Below are 19,095 nucleotides of genomic sequence, written 5' to 3' on the forward strand. Positions count from 1 at the left end.
AAACTATAAATAAAACAAATAAAATGGATATGAGGCAGCTAAAAAAAATAGGGCATTTTCTCTTCTCCTCTCCTCACCCAATACTCGCATAAGTTGCGCACTCAGTGGAGACTGGAGAGTCGAGACCCAAATGAGCTCTCCTCTGGGCGTTAACATCGCAGCGTCGCCATAAAAAAGAATCAAAGTCCAGGACAGCCACCGCCACATGACACATCTGAGCTGTTTCATATAACATGATATGTCGATCGAGCAACTTTTGTGTTAAAGTCTTAGCTTGTCAATCGATTTGAAATAGCATTTTTAAATTTGTTTAATGTATTTGTCAGTCTGCAGTTTCTGGACATGTGTGTATTAAAACAGAACATTGAACAATAACACACATTTAGTAAACAAATCAATATGCAGCCTAAAACATTATGACATTAATAAAAGGGCATTGCTGTCTGTTTGGGCGTTTTGCTGTTCTCTTCCCAGACAGTAATCATCAGCCATCATCAGATCACCTCTCTGACTGAAGCCCCGACCCACGAACTTTTTCCCCCTTTTTTTAAGAACCTGTCACACCAGCACTGAAATGTACTCCCATACAGTAGGTGGTGATGTCGCCTTTTATCTGAGGGCGGACAGGCAGTGCCAGTGGGAACCATAAACACGCGACCCAGAAAGGCGAGGAAGGAAATGTAAGCCGGGTGCCGTTGTTGTGGGCTTTTCAGTTTATGACTGCACTATTAACACAACAACGTGCTTTCTTGTCGATATAACACCATGAAATGACAGGGACAGCCGTTTGACATTCCCAGACCAGCCTGCCCGGAGTGACCTGACCGCCCTGCCCTCGAAGTTGGAAGTGGAACACTAGTTGGGTCATCTTGGTTTCGCATAGTTTGGTCTTCCGTGGTGGAGAAGGTGCAGCAGCAGAGATGTCTGACAACGGTGGCTTGGCTGTGTCCCTTCTGTCCTATGAGACTCTGGTCCATGCTGTGGCTGGAGCAGTGGTAGGCAAAAAATTCACTAATGAAATATCATATCAGCAGCTTAAAGTTAAAGGTAGTGTAAATTATTTTCGTTGGTTAAAATAAGTGTTAAAAAGCTCTATATTGTGATAGTACTCAGTAAACAAGTGGAATTGTAAGTGATGAGACAAAGAAATGAGCAGACAAAATTGTAACTGGAACACTATAAAAATTATGTAAGCTCATGAATAGCTACTCTCTCCTGATTGGCTGACATTTTGTCACATACCTGAAAATGTATTTTCTGTTTATTAAAGAGCTGGAGAGACAGGGAGACCCCTGTTACTGAACAAACACTCTAGTCTATAGCAATGATTACTATCAGAATAGTGATTTAACCTTAAAAGGAAATAAATATATGTTTTAACCAAAAAATATCACTTACCCCTACCGTTAAACTTTAAACGTGTGTGCTGTGGCTGATTTGGCATGTGAAACATCAAGCATACAACATGCATAACTTATGCATGTTATGTGCATGTTACTTTAACAAGGCATTGGTCCCTAATAGGGCAGTGTGACTGCAATGAGCGTCTTCTTTCCTTTGGATACAGCCAGGATCCGACTCCAGGGTGAGTTGGACTGTCTTATTATCAGAATGGACAGAGCTGACTGAAAATGACTTTGAACTCTAAACTAGGGTCCCAGAGTGTCCTGTGTAGGTTACAACAATACCATGGTCATTGAACTATTCTCTGGGCAACTTTGTAATTTGTATCACTCTTTTTTTGAAAAGATGGTACGTCTTCCGTCTTGTCAGTGATACATATATCTTTTCTTTCAGTGGATGAGAATCGCAAATCTAAATCTACCCCAGTTATCTTGTCTGAGATAGCAAAGGAAGAAGGCCTGTAAGTGGTGTTGTCATACTATCATATAACCAGCTGGCTTGTTTTTATTGTCAAGGTTATGGCCCTTGGTTTGCACTGCTGTTGTATAGCTTAGTTTGCCCTGGGTTTGACATTGCTGTAGCTCCAATGAAAGCACAAATCACCACTAACTTGATCATATACAATCAACAAATTCAATGTAACATATTTCAATACGGGATACAGGCTTTGTTTTGTTAAATTGGCTTCTGAGCTGAGTCATTCAAAAAATTATACTCTTTTTCTTCCCCCTGCCAGTGTGGCACTATACAGGGGCTGGTTCCCAGTTATTTCCAGTCTCTGCTGCTCCAACTTTGTCTACTTCTACACCTTCAACACACTGAAGAAATTGGTGTTGTCTGGCCAGGGCAAGTCCCGACCAAGCAAAGACCTGCTCATGGGGGTCATAGCAGGTATGTAGCACTTTAACGGCTTTCAACCTGGTGTCCATATTTTGGGCATGACATTTTAGGCATGTTTTAAAATATAGGACGATCTAAAAGCTCACATGTTGCTGTTGTGGATAAGTAAAGTTTATGATATTACTCCTTTTTTTTCTCTTTTTTTTTCTCAATTCAGGCGCAGTGAACGTGATCCTGACCACCCCAATGTGGGTGGTCAATACTCGGCTGAAGCTGCAGGGGGCGAAGTTCAGAAATGAAGACCTCCAGCAGACGCATTACAAGGGCATATTCGGTATGCAAGTATGTGTGTTTGTTAGAATTGAAAAGCTCCTTTTTGAAGAACATGCTGTTGTCGAACCATGTCATGTGTGATTGTCCCTTCAGATGCCTTCTCCCAGATCATAGACAAGGAGGGTTTGGGCACCCTGTGGAATGGCACCCTGCCCTCTCTGGTGCTGGTGTTCAACCCGGCTGTACAGTTCATGTTCTACGAGGCCATGAAGAGGAGGGCTGGTAATGGTGGGAAGAAGGTGAGCTGATGGGGAGGAGACTATTTATTTTTGATAAATGTAATGTTGTGGCTGTGTAAACTTTAGAATAACAACACTGGACAAGATTCAAATCCCAGATTCACTTTTATTTGTCTTTCCCACAGATATCCTCAGCAGAGATCTTTCTTATTGGAGCTATTGCTAAGGCCGTTGCTACCACAGCAACATATCCACTTCAGACTGTTCAGGCTGTCTTAAGGGTGAATATTTAAAGTGCATCCTTCCCGCACCTACAATCTGATCAACATTTAATCATGTAAACATGAGATAAAATAAATGTTTCAGCAACAGCCTTCCTCAAAGCAGTTTAAATCTGATGAAACGTGTTGGCGTTCTCAATAATATGGGAAATTGCATCTGAGCCAGTCTTGCATCTTTTATTTTGGAGTAAACCTTTGTATGTCAAGGCTATAAATGAATCTGTATGTGCTCTCTCGCTAGTTTGGCCAGTACAAAGGTGATGGCAAAGGTGGAGCATTAGCAAGCCTGCGCAATGTCATCGACCTGCTGATGGACAGAATCAAGTGAGTCATGTACTGTAACTACTAGGGCTGTGAACAAATATTCCACATTCAAACATGTATTCAAAATGTAAATGGGACTTTTCTCTCTCTATGACAGGAGGCATGGTTTTCTCGGCTTATACAAAGGCCTGGAAGCGAAGCTGTTACAGACAGTACTGACAGCTGCCCTCATGTTTGTGATCTATGAGAAGATCACTGCAGCCACGTTCAAGGTCATGGGCCTCAACAAGAAATTGAAGCACTGAGATCACTGCACTCCTTAAATAATTTTACCTCAAACCTGCAGTTATACTGAGCACAGCCTTGGCCCAGAGAAATGTGAGGCCTCATCTCTGGCCCCGTTTCCACCAAAAGAACTTGGTTTCTAGAACCGATTCGGTTCTTTATTTTTTATGATGGTTTATATCAGTCCATTTCTTTAATGGGCGTGGCTAGCAATTCAGGGCTGGGGCCATGCTACAGTTCTGCATCTTCCAACTTGAATAGTGACACACCCACTTTGGTTCCCACTTCAGGGCAAGACGAACTTCCAGTTCCGAACCAACTTTTAGGGATCTGAACCATTTAATTTGGTTCAAAATTAGACAGGGAAAAAAGAACGGAACCAGTTCAACCAGTGGAAAAGGGGCCACTGAGTCTGCGTAGCTACAGGGTTTACAGTGTAAAACATGTCCAACATGGCTCGACATGTAATACAAATTTGTTTTAACCACATTAACCCTGCTGGATCTATTTTGGGGGACATTTTCAAAAATGATAATTCCTTTTTACAATTTTCAAAGAAAATGTTTTAATGTTTAAAAAATAGCAAATGGTAGATCTACAGTACAAGCTTGACGATTGGCTATTTTTGCTATTCGTCATACTCCTATAGGGCTTAAGTGGTTAAAGCAGTGGTGATTGAAAACTGGGATTGGTGACTGCTCATATATTCCATAACCAAAGGTGGGCTGTTAACCATAACCAAAGGTGGAATGGTTTGACACTAATTAACCCCTCCCAGTGCCTAAGTAGATAACGTTTGTCCTCAAACTGGTGGATATCTTATTCTCTTTCCTTGGTTGTTTGTGGTTCTTCAAATTCAGTAGGGCTACTTTGACAGATAAATTCTGATAAGTGCAATTAATACAAAATGCTTGAATTGCAAGACCACTTCTTCTGTACTGGACTGTGCTTTAGGACCGCTGTCAACATTGTTGCATAGAAATCCACCTCATTGTGTGGGATCTTGTAAATGATTCCTCAGCTGTAATATTGAAGATTGGTGCCTAAGGCACCAATGACATGACATTGATGTCATGTACTGTAGATTATGTACTGTTTCATCTAAAACAGTGGTTCTCAAACTGTTTAATTTCAAGGACCCCTGCAATCTGAGAGTGTAGAACCCCCTGAAGAACCCTGAGGGTTCTTGGACCCCACTTTGAGAACCGCTGATCTAAACTTTGAAGGTACCGTAGTTGGTGGATCAGCCCATTATATTGGACACAACTAATTTAGGTTTCATGCAATGAATGACCAGTGGAGTCCTATTTTCTTAATTTCCTTGCAGCAAGCCAGTTCAGGACATTGCCTTGATATAATGAAGCCACTACAACTTTGATCAAATGTCTTAAGTTTGTAGCTCATATATACATCAGAGTACTGTAACCTCTTAAACATACGCCAGGTAATTTTCTGTTTACAAAACAGTCAGTGTTACGTGCAAGTTAGATATATTATAACAGTTGCAGGCAAAGAAGTACTAGTTTTCTTTGGATTGACATACTGTGTACTGTGCCTAAAAGGCTGTAGCATATTCTTCTTGAGGTCTGTTTCCAAAAAAGTTTGATTACACAAATGTGAAAATTCTGATTAATGAATGTACATTTTGATTTGAACACACATTTTTAATATATTCTAAATGACAAAATGTAGATTTAAATATACTTGGAGAATTTAAGGGAGTGGTAGGGGGGTTTGACAGGGGCGGTAGCATTAGTTCGACCTCCCGTTAGTCCGACCATTGTTAATTAACACTATCCCAAAACCTAACCTCACAGGAAGCCACAGGTGATTTGTAACCCACAGCACAGGTCGGACTAACGGGAGGTCTGACTTAAGGACAGTCCCCGACAGGGGCATTATTTTTTACACTTAAATTAAGAGCCTCTAAATTGAAATAACTGCTTCTGTAAGAATTGCCACCTTGTACCAATTATAAACAGCAGCCTTCATGATTTTAACTACATGCACCCTGGCATCCCTATTGTATTATGGGACGAACATTAAGCAAAGAAATAGCAAACAAGCTCACAACTTTTGGCAAAGATTTGGTGTAGAGGGAAAAAGGAGCAGGAGCATAGACCCCTGGGAGACTTTGGTCTATGGTTTAAGGGGATAAACGGGTTCATGCACACTATTCTACTTTGCAAGTATTTCATAAACAAAATGAAATACCGCTACTTCTGTGAAGCCATTTAATATGCTGTTTAATCTGTGTAATATTTAATCTCTGCCACTGACTATACCTCTTTGATCAGTATGACCGTGTACTGATAAGTATTCCATCTTTCCTTTGATCGTTAACTAGGGGAGTATCTTTAAGATTGTGTGAATCATTAATATAATTGTAATTTATTAGTGCTAATGATGTGATGTGAGAGTTTACACCCTATTGGTCAATTATAGGATGTGTTGTGTGTACTGCAAGTCATGTCTTTCTTTTCAATACCTCATGCAACTATTTTATGTAACAAAGTTGACATTGCATAATATATTGTAATACTTCCAACAAACTGTTAAACTGTTATTTTCTTCATAATTTACGGCACTTGTATAACACTTTGTTGTATGTAGTGTTATTTTATTAAATTAATTCACAACTATTTTAGTTGGTTAGCTTGTTGTAAACTGGAACCAATTGGTAATAAAACAAATGATCAGTATTCCGGACTTACTATAGGCTTTTACAAAGATAATTAATTATATTATTAAATAATCTAATTATTGGACAAAATGGTCAAGTTGGTCAATCGCATACCCTGACTGAGTGGAGGGGGTATTTTTGTAACTTTGCAACACATTTTTATAATTTTCACTTATGGACACCAAGTTGAAAGAAATTCCAGCTGACCTGTTAGTTGAAAAATTGTATTCAAATTCCAGGGACAAACTCCCTCTAGCGGGACATTCCGGTTCATGGAGCCGTTTTCTTGTGCTTTAGGATGATGTGGAAGGTGCAGGTGAAGGGTTTGTCTGTCAGGGTCATCTCGTATCTTTTATAAAGTGACTGACTTTACAGCCTGACCGTGATAGATATGGAAACATTGTTCCATTTCCTGAATGCATGTTATTTTGCTCTAAATCACACCGTATTAAAGGGACATTTCACTGCTGGAAGAAACTGCAGTCACTCAATGTTAATAGTATTTAGTAGATAACAGTAGCACAATTTGACATTTGCACCCTATGGCCAGAAAAATAATTTTAATAAATACCTTGAATTTGATAGCTTTATACACACACTAGGAACTAAGCGCTTACTGTTAGGGATGCACCGAAAGGGAAATTCTTGGCCGAAACCGAATATAGGAAACAGTTGGCCGAAAACTGAATATCCGAATAGGATTAATATTATATATCTTTTTTCCTACCATTGCTGTCATGGCCGTACCTTAAAGCTACCTGATTTATGGCAAAAGAAATGGATATGGCAAAACTTAACTTAAACTAGAAAAAGTGCCCTTCTGGGCACAGGTCTCCACCAGGAGGACAGGAGTGTGTGTGTGATGCTTGGCAAAATGTTTAGGAGCAATATAAACGTACGTGTGTGTGTGTGTGTGTGTGTGTGTGTGTGTGTGTGTGTCACTAGATCCTGTAGGTTTACACTCTAGATCCTGTAGGTTTACACTCTACAACATACGACGAATTAGACCGTTCCTCACCCAGGAGTCAGCCCAGCTCCTAATCCAGACAACAGTCTTGTCAAAACTTGACTATTGTAACTCCCTCCTTACTGGCCTACCGGCATGTGCACTTAAGCCCCTCCAACTGATCCAAAATGCCGCAGCCCGCTTGGTCTTCAACCAGCCAAAATTCTCACACGTCACCCCCCTTCTCCGCTCCCTCCATTGGCTCCCGGTCGCTGCCCGCACAGAATACAAAACTCTGATGCTGGCATTCAAAGCAACCAAAGGCATGGCCCCCCCATATCTCACAAGTATGATCGTACCCTACAAACCCTCCCGCGCACTCAGATCGGCCAACGCAGGGAAGCTGGAGGTACCTTCACTAAAAACGCCGGGACAACGCTCCACACGTCCCAAACTCTTCTCCCTTCTGGCTCCAAAACTATGGAATGCACTTCCCATCACAGTCAGAACTGCAGCCTCACTCCCAATCTTCCGCCGTAGTCTGAAAACCCACCTCTTCAGACTCCACCATGGCCCGTAGCACTTGCCCTAGCCTAGCCCCTTAGATAGCACATTATGTAGACTTAGATAGTATTTTAAACAGACTTATAGCTTGTTACGTAGACAGCTCTAGAATTGCACTTTATGTAGTCATAGCACTTTATAGTACACATGTATAATATATTATATAGTATAGTATGTATAGTTTACATAGATACTCCACTGTTACGTTCTTAGTCTACGCATGATTCATGATAACTACTTTATATATGTGATGTATGCCATGCTTTTGTTATTGCTTAATGTAAGTCGCTCTGGATTAAGAGCGTCTGCTAAATGCCTAAATTGTAAATTGTAAATTGTGTGTGTGTGTGTGTGTGTGTGTGTGTGTGAGACGCGGCTTGGCCTGTTGTAGCGCCACCATGAGGCTGATTTGAAAACTCAAGTGGCATTTCTTCCAAAGCCTAGTGGGAATATGCATGCACAGTTTCACCACAATCGGACACTGCGTTTAGTAGTTGTGGCGATTTGTACAAAACAGGTACAAGGCGGGCTACTCCTGAAAAGTTTAGAAGCCAATTGTAGCCAATGAGGGTGGATTATGAGAAATCAAACAAACCCGTCTTGATCACATGACTATGGAGAGCATGTGTACCGATTTGCGTGAAATTTGGATACAATCTGAAGGAGTAATATTAGAAAATGTGTTTAACATATGTCGGCCTCCTGGTGGCGCTATAAAGAGCAGATGTGAAAAATTCCAGGCAAAGGTTTTTCCTTGGCTTCTAGGGAGTTGGCATACAAAGTTATCCACAGATCCGTGCAGTTAGAGGTAAAAACACTTTTTGGCCAGTTATAGCGCCACCATGAGGCTGAGTTGAAAATGTTCATGTGGCATTTCTTCCTCGGCCTAGTGGGAATGTGCGTGCACAATTTCACGGATATCACACGATGTGTTCATGATTTGCAGCATTTTGTTTGAAACTGAGCACTCCTGCGAACTTTGGAAGCCAATCTTAGCCAATCAGGATGGAGTCTGAGAAATCTGAAACACACCTTTCGTTGAATGGCTCTAGAGAGACTGTGTACCAATTTGCGTGATGTTTGGACCAAATCTGTAGGTGTACTGTCCAAAAACTTGTTTTGCACAAAGCGGCCTCCTGGTGGTGCTATAACAGGCCGTTCTGGACATTTTGGGGCAGAGGTTCATCGTTGGCATCCAGGGAGTGTGTGTGCAAAATGTGGCATCGACCGGGTTAACGGTACCGGAGATTAGCTGTTCACAGACGGAAGGACGGATGGACGGACGGACACACACACACACACACGGACACACGGACGGACGGAGTGCAAAACATACTCTCTCCCCATGCCTTCGGCCTGGTGGAGACAATAATAATCACTATTATGGGTCCATAACATTTATTCAGCTCTTTTGAATGCATTAATTGCATAAACTATTCAGTGATATATTTTCTGCCTATTCGGGCCAATTTTTAGCTATTTTCTGCCGAATGTTTTCTGCGGCAGAATATTTGTGCATCACTACTTACTGTCTTATGTGGCTTGGTTCATCCACACTGTTTTTTATTTAATACTTAGTTATTACATGTCAGAGTAGCCAATTATCCCCCCACCTCCCTTTTCCTCTCCCAATGTAGTCATGCCAATTTCTGTATTTGTTAATTCCCACTTTCTCCAACACAGTCACAGTAGAAAATGTGTGATTTGACATGACAGCCAAAAACTGCAGACTGACAGTATTATTCAAAGGTTTATCATTGTTATCTACATAGTTTTTTTTTAACCCATTTAGACCTGAGGACGATTCTACAAATGCCTTCTAATCATGAGTTTTCTGAAAATGTTTGTCAGTGGTGCTCAACCTTTTTCATGTGAAAGACCCCCAGAATTATCTGTATTTGGCCACAGACACCCATCTGAAAATATGTTGTTCCAGTTCCAGAAAATATGTTGTTCCAGTGACCCCCCCCTACAAGCTCGTAGCACGGCCGCGCTATGAGCTTGTAGATCTGCTATTTTCAATAGCCAAAGTGTAACATAATGCTTAAAACACCAAAAGGGGTTCTCATTTTATCGCCTAGCCCTTGAAACTGCCAAAGAAATAGTCTAGGACAAGGTTCAATTCCAAAAAACATGTATTTACTGTACATAGTACCCAACTAAAAGGTGCAACTGAAAAGATATATACAAAAAAACAACAAGTTGAGTTTACAAACATGAGATATGCAGGAGCATTATTCTATTTAAAATGTTGAACCTTAAAATATGCATCATTTTTGGGGATGGTCAATAGCATGAAAATCATCCATCAACCTGACACAACCAGATAAATTCATGCTCGTTTGTGCCTGTCCGTTATCAAATTTATGCAAAAATGGCTGCACAGAATGACAAAACCTTTGAGACAGGAATTTTTAAATTTCAACATTTGTTTTTGTGGAAAAAGCAGATCTACAGATGTGTTATGAGCTTGCAGATCAGCTATTTTAGACACATCAAGTTTAAGTGGTATGGTACTAGGTACCATATGATAAGACAGGTTATTGATGATTTGAGTCTTGACTGTTGGTGCTGCTCATGGCCTCTACAAACCAGTGTGGAAGGAAAGAGTACTGGGAGTGTCTGTGGACTGAGTAGGTCACATCTCTATGCGGCTCCCAAGAAAACAGGTACACAACACTGTAGGGAATAGACCGGCAAAGGAGAGCATTATATATTCAGCATATTTGACCAAGTTGCATTTTACAATAAAATCCATTGGTAAATGGTGCATTTATATAGCGCCTTTATCCAAGGCGATTTACATAGATTGTGCATTACATTCACCCATTCACACACCGGTGGCGGAGGAAACCATGCAAGGTACCAACCTGCACATCAGGAGCAATTAGGGGTTCAGTCTTGCTCAAGGAAACTTCGACACTAAAGGTGGTTGCACACTGGACGCGTTTTTCGGAAAACCGATGGAGAAACGCCGCTAAAAATCCGAAAAATGTGCTCGGTGTGTGGGGACCTTAACTCTGGGGAGCCTGGGTTCGAACTGGGAACCTTGCGGTTCCTATCCGGTCACTCTACCCCTGAGCCACTGCCGCCATCAATTAGTAAATCTGGCAGTTTTATTATTGTATTACATTTACTGTCATTACCTGGGATTATCTTCCCTGACCACACTCTTCACGAAAGACAGGAAATCGCAGCAGAAGTTCATACATACTGTTGGCCTCCAGCAGTTGTTCTCATTCTAAAAAATAAGATGGACCACAGTTCATTTATAAACTAATGTCTGTTAATATCACAGGTTTACTCATAATAACTAACATGTATCATAACAGACATTGTGTGTTAAACGTTTGTTAATTCTCTAGACTGTAACGGGAAGATATCCCAATAACCTTAAGCTTTTGGTGTGGCATTTGTTGAAATTCTTCTACCGTACCTTGATAAGATGGGATATTTTGGAAATGTGAAACGTCTCAAGTGCCACAACTACTCCATCATGATCCCGGAAGCCGGCTACAACACGAGGTACTCCGGGGAGGAAGGACTGGGCCCACCACTTAAGCAGTTTAAACCTGTGAATCACAAAGACACCAAAATAATAATAACACATTCAGAGCACAAAGGATTCAATTGTCAAATACAATTTAGATATATAGCAGGTACCGCTATACCTCCATCATGGGATCAAGCCCTTGATGGAGGATAAAGATAAATAGCAGGTGCTCTTTTCTATAGTGTCTTAAGGTCTTTTCAGGCGTGAAGCGACTGACGCGTCTTGGTAATTCATTTTCAATGAGAGGCAGGCGATTAACGCAAGCGGGCACGGTCCCGTGAAATTGATGCACGCATGCTCCGGTGCTTGTTTGTGCACGCACAAGCGGGCGACAAGGGTTGGATTGTATTCAGCTTTTTTTCACACTACATGTCTGCACATGAGACCGCTTTGGTGCTTACAAAAAAAAGTGAGTAGTGCAACTCCGGGTGGGGGTCCCCGGAAGTTCCAGACCCACAAGACCACGGCCAGGGTGCAGGCCCGGTTCCGGCGAGCCGCCCCATGTCCGAAACGGTAAAGAAATGAGTTACCATGTGGGGGTCCCCGGGGGGTCTCTGGAACATCCAGACCCCCAGGAACGCGCCCAGGGGTCCGGGCCGATTCCGGCGAGCCACCCCACGTCCAAAACGGTTGAGAAATGACAGAGTTACCATGTGGGGGTCCCTCTACTGTACTGTACTGTACTGTCACTGCACTGTACTGTACTGGCACACCCAAAATCATCATATATACAGTTAACATGTGCGTGTGTGCTAGGTTGTGCACAGGTGGTGAAAAACAACCATGCTATTTCCGTGCTCATACCCAGGCAGGCACACACATAGGGAGTGGTAAGGGAGTGGTTGCACCACTCAAAAAAAGGAAGCACTTCCATAACATAACGCATACACAGAGGATAAAATAAAGACCTACAGTGAAGCTTATTCCCTTTGTGGTCTTCTAATTAAGTGTGCTAGTAAACTTCAAACCTAGCATCTGTCTAAACAACATGCTACCGGTATTTAAATAACATACTTAGCCTCTGTGGATAAACTAACGGTGTATGTTTAATTAAACTACTAATATGAAATACAATCATTGATCTACAATCGTAGATCTAGAGATTACTTGTTGTGGCTCCAAAAAACATGTGCAGTGAAATGTTGTGCGGAAATATTTCACTGCACATACAGTACAATATAATATACTGTATAATAAAAACAATGTATAATACACCTGTGGAATACAACAAGTTTAATACCTGTGGAAGTTACTGCGCTGTTTGGGAGTAGAGATCTCTGCCGAGGTCTTCAGCTCAATGTAGCAGGCAGGAGGAGCTGGAGCTTTGGGGTCTTTGTCGCGACAGTCCACCTCACCAGAAAACAACAGTCTGTGATCTGCTAATCGGGTCTGGACCACAGTGCAAAAGGCTTCGTTGGTGTTTACCACCCCACCTGGCTCCGGGAAACTGTGGCTGTCATCTATACAAATGGGCAAAGGTCAGTTAGTATTACCATACAGACATCAGGTCATCTGATTATGTGCTTTGGGTGTGTTTTCTCCAACTTTCTCATCAGCTGACAGAACAACTAATATAACCTAGAATCATAGTATCATCACAGAAGCACACAGTATACAACAGATCATTTGTATACGGTTACCTACCTGCACATGTGTACTGCTCAAACTTGTATCCCCAGTACATCATCTCCTCATGTTTCTCTGTGCGATTATCCCTTTCCCTGCGTGCAGCCTCGGTCTCCACCTCACTAATGTACAGGGTGCCCCCGAACCTGGTGACTGCCAGCTGCCAGCCCTCCCGTGTTTCATAGGGTGTGGTTAGCACTTTGGTCAGGTGGCCACGCCATGTCACAAAGTCAACCCCTAATGTACTGGGAGGAGTAGAGGTTAATAAAAGAACACGCCCAGCAGACAACACAGTTCCACCTAGGTTTTTCTGTAGGCCTACAGACGATTCAGGCAACAAAATGTATACATATTACTATGTCAAATATCTTACACAACGTTTTAGCGACTTAAGCACTATCAACTTCTTTATATGACACATAGCAAAATTTGCCTATCTACAAGCTCAAAATACATTGCATCGTGGCACGTTGTGACCTTGTTGATCAACCTTGTTGAAGCAATCCTGTATTTATTTGCCTCAAAATATGGACACCAGGTTATGTGGTGAATGCTTACCATGAGGATGAGGATGTAGGCTGCTTTGACTGAAGCTTGGACTTGTTAGCTTGGATCCACCGCAACATGTGGTCCAGCTTCTCCTTTATCCCATCATCACGTTTTATAAATCGGTCCTTGTAGCCATCTCGAAGGTCAAAATTAGGACTCCTTTGAGGTTCAACATAGTACCTTAGTTTCCTTGCATCATTGAAAAATCTGCGTTCAGAGTCCAAGGAGAAACTCCCGACTTCAACAGGCTGTTTGTAAACAGGAAAGTCTCGTTCATAGAGCTCCTTTTTGGTGCTCAAAGTTGGCGATGATGATGTGGAAGGTGCAGGAGAAGGGTGGTTTGGCCTCAAGCGTTTATTTTCATGTTGGCTTCTGTCAGAGTCTGTATGTCTTTTGTAAATTGACTGCTGGCCGGAGTTTGGATACTGGGGTCTGTGTTGACGTTGGTCCATGGCTAATGGCGACCTAAAGATAATTAAGAAAATAAATTATCAGTCGTGGATATGTTCACTGTCAATGTAAAAGGCAAAAAGGGTGTCCATTGTCCAACCCTGATTCAGACCCTGGGTCTACAAACACATATCCCTACTATCCAAGAGATGGGAGGTCACACAGGTCACTCGCACAAACCTGTGAGTCGCACCAAGTCTTTCCTCCTAAGAACATACAAGCTTTACTATTTTAATGTAGCCTACTTTTATTGTTTGGTGGTGCATGATCTCTTAAATTAATTTTCAAGACTTTAAGAGAAGATATTTTAATGTTATTAGAGCAGTCATCTGTAAAAAGCATCTTAAATATGTATTTTTATGTAATGTTTTATGTAATGTGTTTATGAGGTGACAGTACTTCATTAGACCCCTTGGTGTGGTTGTCATGTGCAATGATGTCTTCCTTTTGTATTTAGGGTTTCTTCCTGGAGGCTGAAACCTTGACAGTCAAACGTGCCAATGAAAATATCATCCCCTCCCCCTTTACCATACAACAGCTGTGGCTTCAGTTTGGTGGATCACCACCCACCAGGCAAACTTAATGAACTGGTGGGCATTTCCACATTAAAAACGATATTTTAACAAATACTGTACAATATTTTGAAATAGTCCTTATAGAATCATACCTGGTGAATATGTTTTAGGGTGGGGAAAAATAACGGCACTCCATCTTTAATGCATACAATTTCGATAGCATGTTTAGAGTAGACAGGCGCTAGGTTTTGTGTTTACCTGGTATATAGTTTATATGAAACTATTTTCATTTAAGCACTAAATTGTTCTATATTTACCTTGACGTTTGTTCGTCAGAGTTCATGCTTTTCTTACTATGATTTCCGGTGGAAAATGCTTAAATGTAGTAGGCTAGGCTATACTATAGCATCATGCTAGCTAAGCGTCAGCGGGAGGGAAAAAATGTAAACAAACTTTAATTGTTGCTAGTGTAGCGTTGAAGCACATCCGTGATCACCGGACAGTAAGAGACATTTTCTGCGAGGTTGAGTGAATGGTTTCTTAAATTAAAAGACTCACTGGATACCAGCAGGATACCAGTTAGCTTAGCTAGCTATTAGCGTAGCTGTTTGTTACCTTCTTTTTCGTCTTTTTTAATTTCCGGAAGGCTGTTGTACGTCTTAGAAGCGTATGCTGCCCTCCATAGGGAAGCTCTTTTTTGTCTTGATGATAGGGACTGTCACTGAACTGAAGAGGACTGGCGTAACGTCAATATTACTCGTCTGGGAAATAAACACATCTAGAATGTTATTTGTTGAGATAACAACGTTGAGATAACTGCACAGACAGTGATTGATGATGAAACCTGTGTAGTAGTACCTCTACTTTGTCACAAGATGGGGTACTTTCCTAACATCCGCTTCGTTCGCCTGCACTCAAAAGTATTTCGAAAAATGTCCCCAGACCATTGTAGTAGCAGCTGAATTTGGGACGTAGCTATATGTGCTTCTTCGTTAATGTTTACTAGTACAAATCATGATTGAACAGACTGAATTGAACAGCAAAACAATCCATGAACCCCCAGTTCAAGGCACTAAGCTCCAGGCCCGTAGGTGGCAGTAGCAACAACCCGCCCCGCCCAGCTGGCTGGTTACAAAAAGAGAATTTTAAATCCACAATCGCTCAGTCAGTGCCGCTGAAGCTGGTGTGTGGACGTGGTTAGTCAAGTGATCACTGTGTGTTGTATAACAAATAAAATATAGGCGTTTTGCTATGCTGATATGAATAGTTACTATTCTCCTTTTTAGTGTTACAACTTTGCAATCAGGTTTATGTAATTGGAAAGAGAACGTCGAAGCTAAAACAGACTACGTTTTGTAGCTAACATGGCTAAAGTTAGCTGTTGGCTTTAAAATATATACTACTAGTTAAATAGTATTTTTTGTTGTATCTAAACTAAGTAGCCCATGGTGCAACTCCCCTTCTTATTAAATACAGCCCACCAGGTATGAATAGGAAAAGGAGTCTGATTTCGGACACTTTTAAAGTGAAGAAAAGAAGAACGGGTACCGAGAAGTTTGGAGATGGAAAGGATGATGGTGATGGTAAGTGTGGTGTTATTATTATTTTTATATAAAATGCAATTAAACTTGACTGAAGGAGATTTTGACCACCTGTTAAAAATGTTCAACTTGAATGACATGCTCCAAATAGCTAAGCCTAGGGATGCCTGTTTTGTACATTTTGACATTAACACATCCATTTCATGTCTATTAAGGACCCGTTGACATCAGGGCGAGCCTGCAGTACCTCATGACCCTGTTCCCTCGAAAGATGTTCAATGACACTTTGCCTCAAATGGTGCTGAAGCATCAGCTCTACAGCATTCACAATGACAAGACTGCTGTGGACAGGCAGCTGGTGAGTGCTCCTACTATTGTCATTCTCAACCTTAATTTCAGGGACCTCCAGTTGGACATGCTGCATGATTGATTAGAATAGACCACTGACCGCCATTTGATGACAAGATTTTTTTTAAATCTCTGGACAATAATATATATATAAATACACGGCAAGGTCCTTGGAGGTCCCTAGACTTAACATTGAATCCTACTACACAGTAACACGCTCTCAATGTTAAAGCTGCAGTCCGTACATTTCATGTCCTACCCAGGATTGGCCAGGGTAGATATTGGATTATTACTCTAAATGTGAAAGTCTTCTCTGACGTTTCTCCACAGAGTGAACTGCGGGAGCAGGGAGAGCTGCTGATGTTCCAGCTAGGCTTTGATTCGGATGCTTTTGGACTGGTGTTCACGGCAGACTATAAGGCCAAAGTCTTGGCAGGAGAGGAGGGGAAGGGGACACAAGGGACAGTGGAGAAGTTCCTGGAGAAAGCTGTGCCATCTTGTACTAACCTGAGCTTCAACAAAGACAAGATGCTGAAGGAGTTCCTCTTCACAGACTCTGAGATAACGTATGAAAGCAGACTTTGAGCCTTTCCTCATGACACTATAGAAGTGCAGAATTTTCTTAATTTCAAAATAAGATATCCATTTATTGGAAAAAAAGGACTGGATCTCTGACATCATATTGATGATATGCCGGTATGCTCGAATATGGGGAAAGCTTGTTCTGTGCTTTGCGCAGTTTGCTTTTAAGGCATTAAGCAAAACTAGCTCTTACACAGCCATGGCGTGATGAAAAAAAACATGCATTCTTATTCAGCTTTTTGAGGATTCAGCTATAGTGTAGATTTGTGTCTTAACACAAACATCAATGCCATTGACAAAGAAAGGAGTATTTACATACATGTGTTTGAGCAAATCTGTATTTTTGTCTTACACAAAGTGAATGGAGAATTTACGTCATATGTAGACGAGCAAATCGGCAATTTTCATCCTACAGAAAGATTACATTCCCATTGACAATGAATGGAGAATTTACGTCATGTGTCTGAGCAAATCGACATGTTGCGTCATGATGATGTACAATGATGAGAGCGCCCCACACTTCACACAGGTGTGATTTTTCATTTATTGTTGGCGTATCGATGACATCATTGACGACATCTCCCCATTTGGGTCAGTTTTCACCCTGATTCGAGCCCCACTTCCATTATCGTAAAATTAAAGTCATTTTTTTAATATATAAAACATGAATGAAAATAGTGGCAGTCTGTCTGCACAAGAGATTTGACCCTGATCGATCCAGCGGTTTGTCAAATTAGCTCTGGAGTCTGGACAGACACACACACACACACACACACCCTCTTATAGATCATGGCTATACCGTTGTGTCATGTGTCATAAGTTATGTTCCCATGTCACAGGCAACTGGTGAAGTCAGGAGTCCTGACTGTGAGAGATGCCGGCAGCTGGTGGCTGTCCATTCCAAACTCTGGAAAATTTACCAAGTACTTCATACAGGGTGGGTGTAATGAGTAATTAATGCCTGCAGAGCATTTTGTCAAAAGAAGTGCCAAACACAGCTTGATTTCTCCCATTCCGCTTGGTTCCACTGCCTTGCTAATTGAGTGTTTGTTTGTTCCACCATTAGGTCGTAAAGCAGTGCTTGGTATGATTAAGAAGTCCAAATATAGTGAAGTCTTAAAAACAGACCTAGAGGAGAGACGCACACCCACGCAGGTCAAATTCCACATGAAATACCACGTCCATGACATTGTTGGTGCAGAGCTCGTAGAAAGGTAATTCGGTTGATTAACCACTTTGTTTTCTTAATTCTTATACCTTTACTGCTCCTAGTATCGATGATCTCTCTTGTATGTTATTGTATGTCTTTGAATTTGAATCCACAGGACCACAATGAAAACAAGCCCTCATGCTTTTTGTGTTATCCTTTTAGCATTATTGTATAACTGTACATCTGTACATGTTTTACAAAGTATTAAATCAACCTGGCTGGTGTCCCTAATAGTCCCTTAGTTTACTGTGTGTGTGTGTGTGTGTGTGTGTGTGTGTGTGTGTGTGTGTGTGTGTGTGTGTGTGTGTGTGTGTGTGTGTGTGTGTGTGTGTGTGTGTGTGTGTGTGTGTGTGTGTGTGTGTGTGTGTGTGTGTGTGTGTGTGTGTGTTATTCTGAATATCAGTATTATACACTCTTATTTGATGATTAATGAGCTTATAAAATCATTTTGTCTTGCCAGTATACCTACAACTTCTGGCATGCTGCTGCGGTTCACTGATTCCTGAAATATGTCAAGACTTAAGGACCTAAAGTGCCACTGAAAACATAAAATGCATTTTGTGCACAGAAATAATTTAACTTTTGTATTTATTAGATTGGGCTTAGGTCTGTTTTTTGTTTTTTTGCCATCTGAATATTATTGAAACCTTGTGGGTTTATGAATTGCCAAATGTATCATGACCATTGTCATGTTTGACTTATACAGTATGTACTAAAATTGACTTGTGGAGTTGGCTGTTTTGTGGTTAATTGTCTATTGTCCATCTACACTGCTTGAAAGTATTCCTATTACAAGTGAAAGGTTAGAAATTACTGTACTCTCAACTGGTATTTTACCTCCCTTTTATGTGTAAACTTTACATTGAAGATCTGTTTATTTGGTCCTCACCCCCATTCATGTTGAACAGCTGTGGAAACACAGGAAGCAAGCTTGGCTTATAA

The 19,095-nt window shown here is 41.2% G+C and overlaps 3 protein-coding genes across 3 annotated transcripts; 2 read left to right on the forward strand and 1 right to left on the reverse strand.

Moving 5' to 3' along the window:
- The first annotated feature begins 630 nt into the window (after positions 1–630).
- On the forward strand, positions 631–6,613 carry slc25a17l (solute carrier family 25 member 17-like). The gene is made up of 9 exons (XM_079521061.1): positions 631–995; positions 1,525–1,585; positions 1,798–1,864; positions 2,141–2,295; positions 2,462–2,578; positions 2,671–2,816; positions 2,942–3,037; positions 3,279–3,361; positions 3,459–6,613. The coding sequence occupies exons 1-9, from the start codon at positions 921–923 to the stop codon at positions 3,604–3,606; spliced, it is 948 nt and encodes a 315-aa protein (XP_079377187.1). The 5' UTR covers positions 631–920; the 3' UTR covers positions 3,607–6,613.
- Positions 6,614–9,896: 3,283 nt separating this feature from the next.
- Positions 9,897–15,500, reverse strand: dxo (decapping exoribonuclease). The gene is made up of 7 exons (XM_079519424.1): positions 15,088–15,500; positions 13,517–13,972; positions 12,977–13,203; positions 12,573–12,792; positions 11,216–11,351; positions 10,926–11,020; positions 9,897–10,458 (listed from the first exon to the last, which is right to left on the reverse strand). The coding sequence occupies exons 2-7, from the start codon at positions 13,957–13,959 to the stop codon at positions 10,320–10,322; spliced, it is 1,260 nt and encodes a 419-aa protein (XP_079375550.1). The 5' UTR covers positions 13,960–13,972; positions 15,088–15,500; the 3' UTR covers positions 9,897–10,319.
- Positions 15,501–15,651: 151 nt separating this feature from the next.
- LOC306936015 (inactive serine/threonine-protein kinase 19) lies at positions 15,652–18,887 on the forward strand. Its single transcript, XM_079519425.1, has 6 exons — positions 15,652–16,055; positions 16,229–16,371; positions 16,692–16,927; positions 17,783–17,880; positions 18,010–18,157; positions 18,614–18,887. The coding sequence occupies exons 1-6, from the start codon at positions 15,959–15,961 to the stop codon at positions 18,657–18,659; spliced, it is 768 nt and encodes a 255-aa protein (XP_079375551.1). The 5' UTR covers positions 15,652–15,958; the 3' UTR covers positions 18,660–18,887.
- The last annotated feature ends 208 nt before the right edge of the window (positions 18,888–19,095 follow it).

Source organism: Electrona antarctica (genome assembly GCF_951216825.1).
Source record: "Electrona antarctica genome assembly, chromosome: 14".
In the NCBI taxonomy this organism is placed as follows: Eukaryota; Metazoa; Chordata; class Actinopteri; order Myctophiformes; family Myctophidae; genus Electrona; species Electrona antarctica.

Bases quoted from the DNA above. Each gene is read 5' to 3' on its own strand.
- dxo (XM_079519424.1), bottom strand. From the start codon at position 13,959: ATGGACCAACGTCAACACAGACCCCAGTATCCAAACTCCGGCCAGCAG. The intron at 11,352-12,572 runs GTATTAAACTTG...TGTGATTCACAG, and splicing joins CAGCGCAGTAACTTCCACAG to GTTTAAACTGCTTAAGTGGT. The intron at 10,459-10,925 runs GTAATGACAGTA...TATTCCCTACAG, and splicing joins GTCAGGGAAGATAATCCCAG to TGTTGTGTACCTGTTTTCTT.
- LOC306936015 (XM_079519425.1), top strand. From the start codon at position 15,959: ATGAATAGGAAAAGGAGTCTGATTTCGGACACTTTTAAAGTGAAGAAA. The intron at 17,881-18,009 runs GTGGGTGTAATG...TTCCACCATTAG, and splicing joins TACCAAGTACTTCATACAGG to GTCGTAAAGCAGTGCTTGGT. The intron at 18,158-18,613 runs GTAATTCGGTTG...TTGTCTTGCCAG, and splicing joins GGTGCAGAGCTCGTAGAAAG to TATACCTACAACTTCTGGCA.
- slc25a17l (XM_079521061.1), top strand. From the start codon at position 921: ATGTCTGACAACGGTGGCTTGGCTGTGTCCCTTCTGTCCTATGAGACT. The intron at 2,579-2,670 runs GTATGCAAGTAT...TTGTCCCTTCAG, and splicing joins GCATTACAAGGGCATATTCG to ATGCCTTCTCCCAGATCATA. The intron at 3,362-3,458 runs GTGAGTCATGTA...TCTCTATGACAG, and splicing joins CTGCTGATGGACAGAATCAA to GAGGCATGGTTTTCTCGGCT.